This window comes from Alligator mississippiensis, chromosome 7 (assembly GCF_030867095.1).
Source record: "Alligator mississippiensis isolate rAllMis1 chromosome 7, rAllMis1, whole genome shotgun sequence".
In the NCBI taxonomy this organism is placed as follows: domain Eukaryota; kingdom Metazoa; phylum Chordata; order Crocodylia; family Alligatoridae; genus Alligator; species Alligator mississippiensis.
Window position 1 is genome coordinate 73,959,200 of NC_081830.1, and position 15,539 is coordinate 73,974,738.

At 40.2% G+C, this 15,539-nt stretch overlaps 1 protein-coding gene across 7 annotated transcripts in view; it reads right to left on the minus strand.

Moving 5' to 3' along the window:
* The window catches only part of MECOM (MDS1 and EVI1 complex locus), a 501,989-nt gene that overhangs the window by 14,161 nt on the left and 472,289 nt on the right, over positions 1-15,539 (minus strand). For 4 of the 7 annotated variants that reach the window (XM_019491698.2, XM_019491697.2, XM_019491701.2 and 1 more), the window contains 3 exons: positions 12,521-12,547; positions 2,617-2,783; positions 1,161-1,238 (listed from right to left, as the gene is read on the minus strand). In XM_019491698.2, coding sequence (XP_019347243.2) covers positions 1,161-1,238; positions 2,617-2,783; positions 12,521-12,547 — 272 coding nt within the window. The remainder of the gene's footprint in view (positions 1-1,160; positions 1,239-2,616; positions 2,784-12,520; positions 12,548-15,539) is intronic. The other 3 variants (XM_059731126.1, XM_019491700.2, XM_019491699.2) reach the window with 1 other exon arrangement.

Below are 15,539 nucleotides of genomic sequence, written 5' to 3' on the forward strand. Positions count from 1 at the left end.
CTTTTGAAAATTCCATCCTTAAACGTCAGGTTTTTCCTCCAGCTCCCAACACTGGACTCACTCTTTTACTAATGACATCAACAAAGCAGTATTATGCCAATGCTGAGTGCTTTTGAAAATCCCACCTTCTATGTCTCTAACTACCTACTACTACTAATGGCCTGCACCCCTTAGATACCCACTGCAGTCACTGGAAAGTGTGACTCTCAGTTCCTGGTAAAAGAGGATTTCATTTATTTGAGATTCAATTATTGTGGGTGAGTTCTGCAATAATAATGTTATCCTGGATTTCTACTGTAATTTGTATCCCACCAGCTTCAAATCCATATCCATGCATGTGAGATATACAAGCATGTGAGGTGGGGATGGAATTTGGGAAGGAAGTTGTTGCTGTAGTGTTATAATTGTGTTTTCACCTCAAATATTTTCCAAGCTATGACCAAAATCTCTCCTTGTCCCTTTAGGCAAGCATGTCCAAAACACTATATAACTGCGTGTGATACATCTGTCTCTGGAGTGGAGTGTCTAGATCAGGACAAAGAGTGTAGGTTTTCATTCTGGTTTATTTTCTAAATATATTAGCTAACGCATTTCACATTTCATGTATACAAAGAGGAAATAACAAATGTCCTATATCAGCACATTGTGCACACAGACCAACAGACAATATTGTGAGCAAAACTATAAACATTTCCTAATAATAATAATGCCAGTGTGATGCATTTCACTTAGGAAGACAAGGGTCTATAAATTTCACTTGAAATCCCAAAGCACCTCATAGGCAGACTGCTCCTCACAGCCCTCCTGTTGCAAGTAATGCCACCTATTGTTTTTCAAACAGAGGAACTGAGTCAGAGAGATTTCCAAAGGCACCTTGACAATTACACAATTCCCATTGAAATAAATAGAGTTCTCCAAACCCCTTGAGGCAGCTTTAAAAAAATCTCTTCTCAACCACACTGAGGACTTGATCCAAAATCTATTGAAATCCATGGAAAGACTCCTGTTCATTTCAATGGGTTTGTAATGAATCATGGCTAGAACTGGAAACAAATAACAGAAATACTGAATTCCCGTTTTCCTGCTTTAACCACCATGCCCCATACGTTAACCATCACATTATGCTCATGACTACAAACACAGGGAAGGGTTTATTATACCTGTAGGGCTGTTCTCCAGTGTGCGTCCTCAGGTGACGTGTTAGGTTTGCAGATCTTGGGAAAATCTTACCACAGTATCTGTGATTAGAAAATAGTTTATAAGACAGAATAACCGCAGCTGACTTCATTTCACTTTGAGCTGCAATTGTGAACCAGATGTACAGCATTAATTTAATAAATCCTGTATGGTATTGGTATTTCTTTGGTATTTAAAAATTTCAGTCAAGGCATCCGACAAATATAAATAACCTTATGAATGAAGCCTGAATTGCTGAAACTGGCTGGAATTTCTTGCGCATACGCAAGCAATTTATGAAAGCAGACTTTAGTTTTAATGACTGTCCAAAAATTCTAAACTTATTAATTCCATTCTGTCACGTTCATGTTTTTGAAGCATGAAAATCTGCTATTAAAGGCTGGGAATTCTGGTTTGATGTAAGCGGACTTCAAATCTTTCAGCTCATTCTACGTGTCAGCAAATGTGACATCATTCTGTGCACTGAATAGGATCAGATCAGACAAGATGCAAAGACCTAATCCATCAAGGTATGTTTCTATAACAACTTGTCTTGAAAGAAGGTGACATGTTTTCAAAAAAGATCAGATAAACTGATATGCCAAAGTCAAAAGCCAGAACATTCTGGAGATGGTATAAGAACTTAAATGCTGCAATTTGAAAATCATTCTCTCAATTCCCTGAGAGCTATAACAACAATAAAACCCCACTAGTACTCCTTAGTAATGTTCCAAAAAACAGCATGATTGGAATAGTTACATTAAGCACCTTCAGCCCTGTCTTGCATGGCAATAAGTGCTTTCCACTCCCCATGAAGTTAATATGAAATATAGTTACAGTATATGAGAGAGACTTTCTAAGTTTTTCAGCATTAAGCCCTGTATTTTTAATGTGCAATTTATTATTTTATACTAGGCTATACAAGTCCCAAACAGATCCATGAGTCAGATCCTGCCCTTTTTTACAAGATTCCTATTCATTTCAATCATACTCGCAATGACTGCTAAGATATCACTTTCGTTAAGGTGGAACATATATGTTTTAATAATTCATATACTTTCTGAAAGATCTCTTTTGAAATTAAAGGCAGAGGTCTGAGAAAAACAATCCTGTAGCTTATGAACAGAAAAAATTAATAATGAAAGCACAATTATTAGTAACAAGGTGATGAGGAAATATGGAAACATGCTTGTTTTTGTAATGTTTTCAGCTTCATTCATCAAACTAGGATGATATAGGACAAATTCCTTGTACAATAACAAAAACCAAAACAAAACACAGTTTCCATGTTTCACTGACTAAAGGGCACTTTGAAATACTATAGACCTACCATGATCTCTATTAATCATCCAATCAGGAGTAATTTCCAAAGTAAACAGTAGACCCTTTTGAAAGCAGAGAGATGTTAGGAGAGCCTGTCATGATTAGTTTTGCAATTACCTGCAGGTATAGCGTTCCTTGCCCTTTCTGAGAAGGTTTTCTGGGAGGGCACTTGGAGGGGCTCTGAAGTTGAACATGGACGGGACAGATTGTATGAGTTCACTGGCTTCTGGTTTCAGGGCACTAAAACTCTCTAGCTTTTCGGCCATGTTTTCGATAGCTGACATCTGTAAAAGAAAAACAAACATCACAGTGAAGTCATTTTTTTCTGCAAAGATAATCCTGAATGCAAAGCATGCCATTAAAAAAAAAGATTGTGTGTAATAATGGCTGAAGAAAACTATTTTTTTCTAGCCAAGTAGGACAAAATAATGGTGAACTGTGTTACTAAAGTTTTAATAATGTAAATGTCTTCTGTTGACTGTAGATCACTCAGCAGCTGTGCAGATGCTGACAGTACATGATAAAGCCTGTTCATCTAGCAGCTCATGTTTCCTAATCTCCGTACACGCTAACAAATAATTAATTCCATGCAAGTTTGAAACTCAGTGGAGGGAACGTTTATAAAACTATTTATATTCAAATTCTAATTCATTGATTGACTTATTTATTTATTTGCATTTTAGATTCTTACACTTTTCTCCTACATTAATATTATTGTTTCAAGTCTTATAACTTGAAAACTCTGCATAAGGAAAATTCTATACTCTGGATTGTTCTAGGGAAAATAATAAGATATCTCCACTTAAATCAGGTGGTAGAGGTCACATCCTGTTTCTAATTAAATCAACCTGGGATTTGCCAGGGATTTCAGTGGGAACAGGATTTGACCCTATATGCACCTACGACAAAAATATGATCCAAAATGATCATTTGGAGAAAGCGGCTCTTACAGTGAAGTCTCTGTGGCAGGTGGAGGGAAGTGCTGCTGAAGATGATGAACTGAATTCTGTTCTGAGTTGCATGTTATAAAGCTAGAGTTCCACTGAATCTCACCGACTTCACTCCAGTCTAAACAAGGGCAAAGCCTGTCTCAGACTGCAGGCGCATACATGCCTGAAATATCACTTACCCTTCAACAGCAACTGATACCTACCGTGATCTCTTACCAATCTTTACTTCTTTTTCCTGTTTGTTTTGAACTACTTTTGGATTTCCCCCCGCCTCACCTTAACTGTTCTTATCTCATATGCTGGCTGGTGTGATGATCCCAACTCTATCCATTAAACATACAATAATGTTCCCCAAGACTTTGGAAAATCCCCAAATTACTCTGAATCGTTAGCCACTTGCAACAATTTTGGCAACAGTGCACAGCTTGAAGTGATTGCCATAGAACATTTTGGCATCTGAACCCTGAGCGAGGGTAATAGATTTTAACCCTCTTTCCATTAATTCTCCCTTCTCTTTCCTAACGTGGTAATTCCACTGACTTCAGAGGAAATGCTACTGATTTACATTGGAGCAAGGAAGAGGAGAATGTGGCTCACCTTGTAAGAGGAGACTATTTTCTATTATGCACTACTGTATTAATAAAGTTATATTCAAGAAAGAGAATATTTTTGTGTCACATTCTCTAAGGTCTATGAAGAGATTGGTTTGTTTCTGATGGTTTTGTTACAAAAAAAAATATTGCCTGCTTGTTTTTTGAAATGACTATTCATGTTCTGGTTAGCTCTGGGTTTGAGGTTTTTTTTCCCTTTAGCCTGTAGCCTGCCCTCTCATTTCATGCTCAGACTCCTAATGCTCACTACAAATTGCAATGTACAGGGTACCACTGCCAATTTGCCAAATGTCTTTCATCAAACATGGTGCAAAAAAATCTCAGAGGGAAGTCAAGATACATTTACTTGTCAGGCGACAAATGTGAAAGCATTGGGAGGCAGTAGGGGCTGTAAGCTCTGGGGTTTGATTCATAATCACTCAGCTGCTAAAACATTCTCCACAGATGCAAGTGGACAGCACATTTGTCAATATGAAGGATTTTGACATGTACTGATCACAGGCCTGAGATATGTAATGATGATGCTGCTGGGATAGGAGGTAATTCTGTCCCAGCAGAGCAATGTCATTTTCAAGCCATACAGCTCGACATTACCATATATTTATTTTTATAACGTTTCATATTGTTCTTTACTCAGGATCAATTCTTAAAACTTTTATGATACTATTTCTGCTGCCTTTAATTCCTTCTAATTGTTCCCGACAAGAAATCATTCTGATATTTTACTATTGCAAAGAATAAATGGCTTGAATGAAAAATGACCTTTGGCCTTCAGGCTGATTAGCAGTGACAAGACAGTGCATGGGTTATGATAGCACATATTTATGGTGAAGAATAATAAGTAAATTGAGAGGATAATAAATGTTTTATTTATGTATATTTAATATTCAAGTCAGTTTCATTATCTAGTGGTTTTAAATCATTTTTGGATCACCATTTTTCACGTACATGGCTCCTTCCAGTAATATATTAAAGAAACTGTTTTCCCCTTCTCATTTAAAATGGCTTAGTCATGCTTATTATCATTATATTATCTTCAGCTTTGGCATCTGATTCTGCACTGTCCTACCACATAGCTGCATGGATGGCAGCAAGATTACCCCTATCTACACACTCAGCAGGAGGTCAAGATGACCTCCTTAGTTTCTTAACTATAGAAAGTAAAAGTACGTCCAATTATTTTAAAGGCAACGGTTGCTTTTAAAAATATGTGCCCAGCTGGAGTAATTACTATTGCTTATTTTTTAAGAATGATCACTGTCGTTACCTCACATGGTTTCTATGCCTTGCAAACCACACACAGCAGTAAGAGACAATATTACATCTTTGGGACTACATTCCTGGTGTGTGTAAATCAATGCAGCACCACTGAGGTCAGTAGAATTTAATCAGTTTAGCAGCAGATGTGGCTCCCAGTAACCAAAAAATGGTACATTCTTAAGGATAATAATGGCTAAATGAAAATGAGTGGCTTTTTTCTTTTCCTATGCTTCACAGGCAGCCAGCCCTGAAATAAAACTGGGATAAAAGTGAGGGAAAAGGAAGCTCTTAGCCTCTTTCCCTGCCTGCTACGCACACACTTTTTGCCCATTTGTAGTCCTTCTACTCAGTGCAGAGAACCACTAGAGCAACATAAAAGCTATCAGTGGACCTTTCCTTTCATCTTCTTAATGCTTGCTGTGGTAGAACTTTGCCTTAGCTAGGAAGAAGGGTCATAGTTTCCAACCAGAGCAGATGCTCCCAGATCAACAACAACAAAAAACAGATCCCTTTAATAAGGTAGAATGGAGGGTTAGAGGACTCAACAACAACCTAAGAGGAAGAAATCTTTACCAGGAGTGTTTCAGTTATCAAAGAAGCAGCCATTATAAGAAACTCGGGAAATTCAGAGCTGTAGTTAAACTTCAATATTTGAAAGCACAACAGTACTGGGAAGGAGAGTACAGCCCATTTTCTACTGATGTCAAAAAGTCTTTGGGTCCCTGGCTGATCTCCAGAAGTTGGCTCTCAGCTCTTGCTTAGCTGTTCCTCTAGACTCCATACTTTGATTCCTTCCTAGCTTTGCTTCCCTGCAGAGCTTATTAAGACTAATGCCCCGTAACATCTGTCACCAGAAGTTCCTGAAGTTCTATGTTCTGAAGTGGAAATTACCTGTGCAAGCACCTGAGAGTGAAATCAAGCTTGGCATATAAAACAAGTCTCAAACTTATCTATGGAGATGCTACTCTGATCAGTGATGTGGCAGCAGAACTACTTAACATCAGCAAGAGCTTGAACATCGGTATGAGCACCAACCTAGTAGGTTAGGTAAATGTTTGTCAAAATACAATTGTTTTCTCTGGCCTCTGGTTTTAAATCCAAAATCTCTCACTACTGGGATGTCTTCAGCTACTATCCTGTGGCTACCTACAGTGAAGAGCCAATCTGACTCAAGGAAGGAGAATCCCTCCCAGAAATAACAGGAGAGGGTGCTTAACTGTTCCAACTGTTTGGATAGTATAACGCACTTCCTTCTCTGCACCTGGGGGTCTCCTCCAAAGCTCAGTGAAGCCAATAGGAACATTTCCAATGACTCAATAGGCTGTGGATCAGGTCCTTGGCCATGTTCACTGACCTGTATGAAAGTGAAGCAAGGCCCCACCCCTTCTACATTTTTTTACTGACTTACCCCCAGTTTGGGTTAGGAATGAACAGTCCATGTGACTTAAGAAGCAGATGGGCTATGATTATTAGGGCTGAAGCTTTGGTCCCTGATTCAATTTGTTGGAGATTCTGTCTGATTCTGTGGCTGAATCTCCAAATCCAAATTGAATCAGAGGACCTTTTAATCTCTCTGAATCAAATCAGAACCTTCCAAATAGATTCAGAGAGATTCAACACTTCAAAATAGATACAGCTTTATATGTTTTTTCTACATACCTCTAGGTAGCAGGGGCTCATGAGTGCTGCGATGCTGGGGCAGATGGAGCATCCTACAGAAGCATGGGGGGCTCCCCAGCACGCTCGGCAGCAGACCTGGAAGTGGACCAGAAGCACTTCCGGTCCACTTCCAGGTCTGCCAGGAAGCATGCTGCCCTCCTCCCCCCCCCCCCCCCCCCCCGCCAATGGCCTATTGGCTTGGTGACTGGTGCCTCCTGGGTCGGGGGGGGGGGCACCTGCGGGTCCCCCTGCAGCCGATTGCTGAGCTGGGGAACATGCGGGGAGGCCCTCCCAGCACACTCCCCAGCAGACCTGGAAGTGGACTGGAAGTGCTTCTGGTCCACTTCCAGGTTGGCCACTGAGCACGTGGAGGCCCCACTGCACTCCTGTGGGATGCTCCATCCACCCCAGCATCACAGCAATCATGAGCCATGCTGGTACCTCAAGGTATGTAGAAAAAACATTTAAAGCTGTGTCTATGTCCGAAACACTGATTCTCCGAATCAGCATCGAATCTTCAGATTCAGATTCAGCCGAATTGAATCAGGGACAGTGATCCGAATCAAGGAATTGAATCGCTGTCCCTGATTCGGGCTGAATCCTAATCTGAATCAAATAGGGTCCATCTCGCACACCCCTACTGATTATACCTGGCCAAGGCATGATGGTGCTGTTTTAGGGAATGGAGGACACAGTCTGGCCCTTAATGTTGAATTAGTGTAACTTATATGTTCATGGAAAAAGTTAGCTGAGGAGGTAAGAGAGTGAGAAGATTGCATTACATATTTTGCATAAAGTTATTGCCTTATGGACAAGTAACGTCTGCTCCTAATCTGAGATTGGTGAATGACAGTATTTTATATGGAACAGTAACTTTTGATTTACATATATAAGAGTTGTTGATTCTATCTGCGTCCAGATGTCTGGAAGAGGAAGCAGTTTTACCCCCACCTCTCTCCTGGTCCCTAAGAGGCTATTAACCTCATACTGACGCAAACCAATATGTAGTCACAATTCCCCAGCTCAGACTCAAAAATGCAGACATTACCATAATCGGATAAAACAAGTATTTATAAACATTTCAACAGGCAAGATATCATCAACAAGGGCCTCAAACATTTGTCTTAAAATTTATTAACCAGCAGCAGAAAATCAGTGACATAAATAAAGTGAGATTTATTTATAAAATAAAAAGATAGCATGATGGTATGAAATGATCTAGCAGACAATGTCATGTATTACATGACCTAATGTTTTACAAATTAGACTCCTTCACTGTTATTATCGTAAAAACAACTGACTTTATAGGCATAACTCATGGGAAAAGTTTGCACAAATGTTTGTTTTCTATTTTTACTTGTGTTATTTCAAGAAATCTCCAAATCCTGGCTATTAAAGTTCAACATTTCTTCCTCCCCACTCCAAATTACAATCATTTCTTTAAAAAGCAGGACTCCTGGTAAATGTATCTGTAATCCTGCAAATCTGATAATATTCAGGGCAAAAGAACTTTACATAATTGCATTCATGACCAAGAGACCTATTGCATATGGATGAATTGCAACCATGAATTGCATACAGTTGTGGAGTAGCAAGAAAAGGACATAATTTGTTCTCTTTAGCACCAGTACAAATACAAAGGAACTCCATTGACTTGATAGAGCTGGTCTGGATTTGACCTGGTGTTCTGGAGAGTGAACCTTGACCTACTATAAACACAGTAAAGGAAAAAATGTGGATAAGCATCAAAAAATGTACCTTTTAATTTATTTGGACAGTTATCTTAATTATTATAATTCTTCATAATGTCATTGCAAATGAAGTCCCAAGACACTTACAAATACCAATCTACTATTAGATCTTTAGGGAGGGTTGTGACTAGAGTACCAATTTCTGGGACAGATTATAAAATGTGCAGAGTGAATACACTATGATCCTTTTACAAGAGGGAGTTTCCAATTGATCTGAACTATAGGATTCTTGTCAGAGAGTGAAAAACAATTTCAAGTAATCTTAAAATAAATGACCCAGTATACCAAGAATTGATATATAAAGGCTCAAGTGACACATTCAAGCCCTTCAAGATGGAGATAAAAACCATCCGTGAATCAGCAACTTGCTCCAGTCAGTTTAGTGATATGCTTCTATTTTGTATTGTAATGCAGCTATTCAAGCAGCATCGTGGCCAAAGGACAAAAAAAAAGTCTGGATTATGTAAATTTTAGGACCAAGCCAACATCAGGGAATGTAGCTGGAAGAGATAGCATGTACTGTGTTTTTCTACTGCATAATTATCCAAACACAGCGCTGCTATTTTAAAAGTGCAGTGGATCCAGAGTGCATCACAAGAGTCACCGAATCTCTTCAAAATGGAGCTATTTTATTTCACTTGATTAAGAAGGCAATGTTTGGGACCATCTCTGATGATTTCAAATGTTGTCATCTTCTATTATTTTACACCTATTTATTGCCTGCAGCTCATTTAGAACTCAGAAGGGAACATGTTTAACAATTTCCATGTAAGTTGTTTCTCCTATATTAAATAATCCTGAGTGTACTCATCTCTGTGAATGGGGCCACAACACAGCCTTCAAAGGAGGGGTCCAGTTCTAAAAGATGACTTAAGTGACATGCGGAACTTGTACTGGATCTCCACATTCGATGTGAATCCCATTAGCACTGTCCAGTGATCATAAAAAAAATTCACTTTATAATTAGACTCCAACCCAATTCCCATTGCATCAATGAAAGTCTTGGTATCTATTTGAATGGGAGTTACACCAGTTCCTGTCAAGTCCAGTCAAGTCAGTCCCGAGGCCGCTCCAAGGCACTGGAGCACTTTAGATGCTCTGCATCATTGGTGATTTTTCATGCAAAGTGGCCTGATGGCACCCATCTCCTCTCCAGTGACAGATGGCTTTTGGATCACAGGATGCTCATCTGCCCTTTAACGGGTCTTCTTTTTAGCTGTGCTGGGTGTCCATACACCCTCCTCACCCAACCTAGCCCAGGTGGGGGGCGCCAGTTTAGTTGTCGACAACTCGGCCATGGAACAGGCGGTACTGGTTTACACAGTACCAGATAGCAGACTGAGAGAGGCCTGACCTGACAGAGACATCAAAGTAGCATTTTTTCATCTGAACATCACAATGCACTTAATGAAAGTGAGTAAATATTATTATCTTCTTTTTACAGATCGGAAATAGAGGGATCAAAAGTCAGGTTTATGTAAAGGAAGATCAAGGTCCATCAGCTTGAGGAAAGCAAATGAGTATCGGGTCATCTAAGTATATTGGTGCATGTGCAAATGCCTTTTTCAGCACAGCTGAGCTCATCCTGTGCATAACAGTAGGTATGAAAAAGTGTGTACGGGTCTTCCACGTTTTATGAGACATCTATCCTTAGCTTTTTCAAATGACCAAGAGTCACATAGGGTATGCACTGCAATGTAGAGATGCCCAGTCTAGCTCTGAGCAAAGTAGTATAGGTATCAGAAGCAATATAGCCATTTTAGTGCTGCATTCCACCAAGGCTAATTAGACCAGCTTCTCAGGGGTGCATCTACACATGAATGTTAATGTGATGCAATAAACTCCAGAGTAGTTTATGCCCGAGTTTATTGTTTCCGTGCACAGCATTTACATGTGTGCCTGGAACTGCAGCACTTTGAGCCAGGGAGGTGCAGCCCCAACTGGTAGAGGTGAGGGGGGTCAGCCTGCTAGCCCGGAGCTGCTCTGACCCAGCTCAACATGCTGAGGAGGGGCTGGCTGGGGCACGAGGGTTGGCAGGCAGCCCCTCACTTTAGCACCCTCATGCCCCAGCCAGCCCTGGTCACCATCTACACGTGCGTTGATCTGAAGTAAATAGCTCCACTGTAGGATGGTACTTGTATCCGGCAGTAATAGCCTATGGCGGAGTGAGTTAGTTTACTCCAGCCTAATAGCACCACATGTGTAGATTGGGACACTTTACTGTGGAGCTAATTAGACAATTCCACAGTAAGTGTATCATGCAGATGCCCCCAGGGAGCACTAACCCAGTGGACTTGGTCAGAGCAAGCTCAGGCATGTAGATAATGTGTATCTCCACAATGAAGACATGATTGACTCATAAATAGACTCTTGGTCTCCTAAGTCACCTTGTGCCACTGCTACTTGTTCCTGGGAAACACCCATGCCATGCACGCTCTGGCACGTGGCAGGTTACCCTGGGTGGGGTAGAGGAGGCTGGGACCAGCAACTCTGCTTGCCCCAGCAGCCTTATCTGGGGTCCTGGGGGCCTCCTGGGGCTGAAGCCATGGTAGGAAGCCTGGCCAGTAGGCAGAGCATGGCTCTGACTAACCAGACTCCAGTTTTGGGCAGAGCTCACAGTGGCCACGTGCACCACCCCACTTTTTTTTGGCATGGGTTTTTTGACCCTAGGATCTCCTGGGGTAAAAGAAAAACCCCGCACTGCCTGCAGGGAATGCCTGCATGTGCAGTGTGTGGTGCTACAAACTGGTCTGCAGCACCACATACCACATGTCTGTGCTTGTCTGGACGCAGTCTGGGAGTTTATGCTCCATCTTAGTTAAGTCAGTCATTTTCACGCCCCCTTCCCCCAACCCTATACTTCAGTCACCAAAATTCAGGGCAATGCTGAGCATCCACGCCATTTATGTGATTCACATGCACATGAATAGTGGACTTGATAGATAATACCTTGCCTTTAGTCACACCCTGCTATAAACCTTTTGCTATCTCCAAGGCAGCATGCCCCGCAGTTTGGGATACGCTGCCAGAAGCCATGATTTTGGGAGAGTTGTGTGACTGGTATGTATTGGCTATTACCACTGCTGCAGTCATCAAATGAATAATAAAACAATGAGTTATTTGTGGGGGTTGGAAGGAGGAGACACAGAAAAGTAACAGCTGTGGTTTGATTCCTACAAAGAAGAAAATTGGATTTCTACTTAGAATAATAAATAAAAGGAATATTTTGTCTAATTTCACTCCACAAGTGCAAAAATGCAGCTCCTGTTCACACTACTGGGAGTTACATTTGTACAGTTGAAAGAAGAATATAATCCAGAGGCTACTAATCAATGTACCTGTACTTATAATACTAAATTGTGAATTTAGGCTCTCCAGGGGTATCTACCACCTAGCTCCTTTTGAAATCAGTGTGAGTTGGGTACCTAAACACCTCAGAGAATCCAGATAGTTTATCTGATAAACCTACTGTAATATAGGTAAAATTTGAGGACTAAAACTTTCACTGCAATTGCTGAGACTGCAATCTTGCAGTTATAAATATAACCAAAGGGCCACGTTTTGAAGTCCTTACTTAGGCAAAGCTCCCATTGCCTTCATAAATAAAGACTAAGGGATTAAGTGAAAAAAGCCAATTTTACATAATAGGCTATTATCTACTACAGCTATGACATTTTATAGGAAAGCACGTGACATACTCCATAACTGTGTAGCAAGTTATCTTTCACATTATATTTTTATGCAATTTATACTACAATGTTTAAATCAAAAATATAAGCAATAAACTTACCCAAGTTCTTTGATCAGGCAATTGGAACTGGGAGCAAAATTGAAACAAAAACAACACATTATTCCTGCATTGGTACCTCCATTGCAATCAATCTATAGTGAAATTAGCTAAGATTTTAGGCTGGGTGGATTGCTTGCTCTGGGATACATTCTATCTAAAATCCAATCCTTATAGTGGCAATTTACTGCAAAAATGTGGCCAGTTAACTTGATCTGGTACAGATTTAGAGTTGTTGACTTTGAGGGGAGTTTTGCCCAAGCAGGGACTGAGTAAGGACCAGAGAATTTGTATGCTTCTTTCTATCCAGTCCAAAGCCTAACAGGTCTAGAAGCCAATCTGATAGTTGTTACATTATTTAATAACAAGGATGCAAATTAAATCCTTTCTTACTCAAATGAGAAACTTTAGGCAATATATTTAACTACAGAGAAAAGAACTTGTAGAAGACACAAATGTGTGAATTTATTTCACAGTTATCTTACAGCAATACATTTAGCTTACCAGTAGAAAAATGAAAGCATCTGCTGAAACCTACAAGCACTCTAATAACTTGGGTTAACAATGGGCATAATACCAAAAAAAAGTTTATTCTGCAAGCCTGGCTAAATACTGGGCTCGATTCCATTGCATTCAGGGGAGTGAATTCCACTGATGTCAATAAGAGAGAATAAGTTATCCCTTGCTGGCATGAGGGACAGTATAATGACATTTTTAGTTTCACTTGCATGTTTAAAATTGCACATTATATCCATGGCTTCATGTCACTCCACATCTTATGAATTAAACCATCATCCTAAATACCTAGATAAACAAACAAAAAAAATAGCCAATCTCTCGCACTATCTGCCTGTGTATAAAACGGTATGAATTGCTGTGAAACAAAAATATATTTACTTCACTGAATATTGTATATAAATGCTGTAAGAGAGTTCAGTGATTAAAAGAAATACAAATCACAATGATGGTGGCAGCCAGTGCAACTGCTATGACCCAAGAATTTCATCTTAAGAAATTACCATTGCATAGCAGTGATAAAATAGAGTATGTAGAAATGGTCATTTCCTAGTGTATCTCAGACATAGTATAGAAGGATACTTCTTAAGAATAAGTAATACTTCATACTTTTTAGTGAGTCTCATTCAAGGCAAAATGGAAAATAGCAGATAGACTAATGACATTCTGACACAAAGCTGAGATTCACAGGACCAACCAACTGTTCTTGGCGTATGCCCTTCCCTTCAGTTCTCTCACAGCAGGAATCCTATCTTACTTACCACCTTGCCACTGACTTGTTCCCTACCAGCTGCACTGCTACACCCTTTCTGCAGTGTGGGAAAGCCCCCTATTAAACACTGACTATAATGTCACACCTGTGCCTTTCATTTTAGAGAAAGGAACAAGGATACAAACCTTGCCCTGAAGCCTTTACAGCCTGCTTCAGTAAAACCCAGAACATGAAGCTGAGCAAAAGGAAGGGACAGAGAAAGCAGAGGCACCATTTAAATTCTGCAAACGTAACGTGAAGTGGACTATTGGCTGTGAGAATCACAAGGGACCTGGTCATCTAAAACAAAGGCTGCCTCGCCGTGACTTAGCATGTTCCCAGGTCCTCCTGTAGCCATATAGACATCTCGCACTGCAAGCATGGAGGAGCAAGAACTGGTGAAGGGAAAGAAGAGATGCAACTATAACTGCTGCCTTTACTCTCTGCGCAGCTCCTGTTCCTCAATTTTAATGGATTTGCTGGGGGAGGAAGGTTCCTCCTCATCACACCACATGAGGGAGAAACGTGTTCATCCCATTATAACTGAAACATTTGCGAAGAAAGATTGGGTTTTCTATTGCTGTAAATGGATACACTGCCACTGGCTCCCTATAATAAAATACTAAGGGTTACATCCCAGTCTCATTTAAGTTAATGGAAAAAATCCTGCTGACTTCAGCAGGACAAACTTTTTGCTCAAAATGCCTTGCTTATCCTTTCTTGAAATCCTCTTGCCTTGAAGAGCCCTCCTCTTTCCATCGCATGTGTTATTTATTTAGATTTATACCACATTTAAAAAGGATCCATTCCAAGCACTGGGCACACTTGACAACCCCTTAAAAATACATTCACATGTAAATAGACTCCATTATTTGCCCACAAATAGTACTACCCAGCAGCATCATAAATATCATGAAAATGTAATAAACCCCTTCATACAAAATGCCTTACCCCTTTCCACTAAGGTACACACCTTACACTAGCTGAGGATCTGGCGGTAACACAAAACACTTAGTGTAATCTGGCAGGCAGCACAGCACCTGGAATATCTTCTTAAATGTGTTTCAGCTAAGTGTGAGGCTCTGTAACTGCTCTGTTTAAGAAACAAGTCCTAGAAAATACATGCCTAAACTGCATTTGCAACACCACAAAATCCCAACAGACCTGAGCTGTCTTTATTCACTATCTCAGTAAAAACCAGTACAGGCTGAAGAAGAAGAGACAGCTACAGCCTTTTAATAAAACATTCTGAACCCAATTTGTTAGCTGAATCCTGCTTTCACTGCCACCAATGTAAAACCATACTAGCTTTTCACTTAAGTGGAGCTAATCTGGATTGATACCATTATGGTCAGGAGCAGGATTTGGCCTTCTCTCTATGTTTATATTTTCTTAGTATAATCTGCTCTGAAACAGGAGTACTTCCAAAAAGAGATGGAAATATTGCCTGGCTTCTTCCCCTTTTTGGTAAATGTAGTAGCTCAGTGTCTGGTACTGAAATGCTAGTAGTTAACGTTCTTACTTTAATACTTCACTAATCTTTCACTTCCTCTAGCAGCAGGACATGGGGAAGGGATCCTTCATCCTTCTCCAGCCATGCAAAAAACTCTCTACTTACAGATCAGTGCTAATAAATGGTACAATCTGTTCTACACAGATGTCAAAACACCCCATGCTTTAGTACCTGATCTTCACAACGTAGGGGACACACATAACCACTCTCATCCTCCTTTTACGGATGCTAAACCAGAGTAG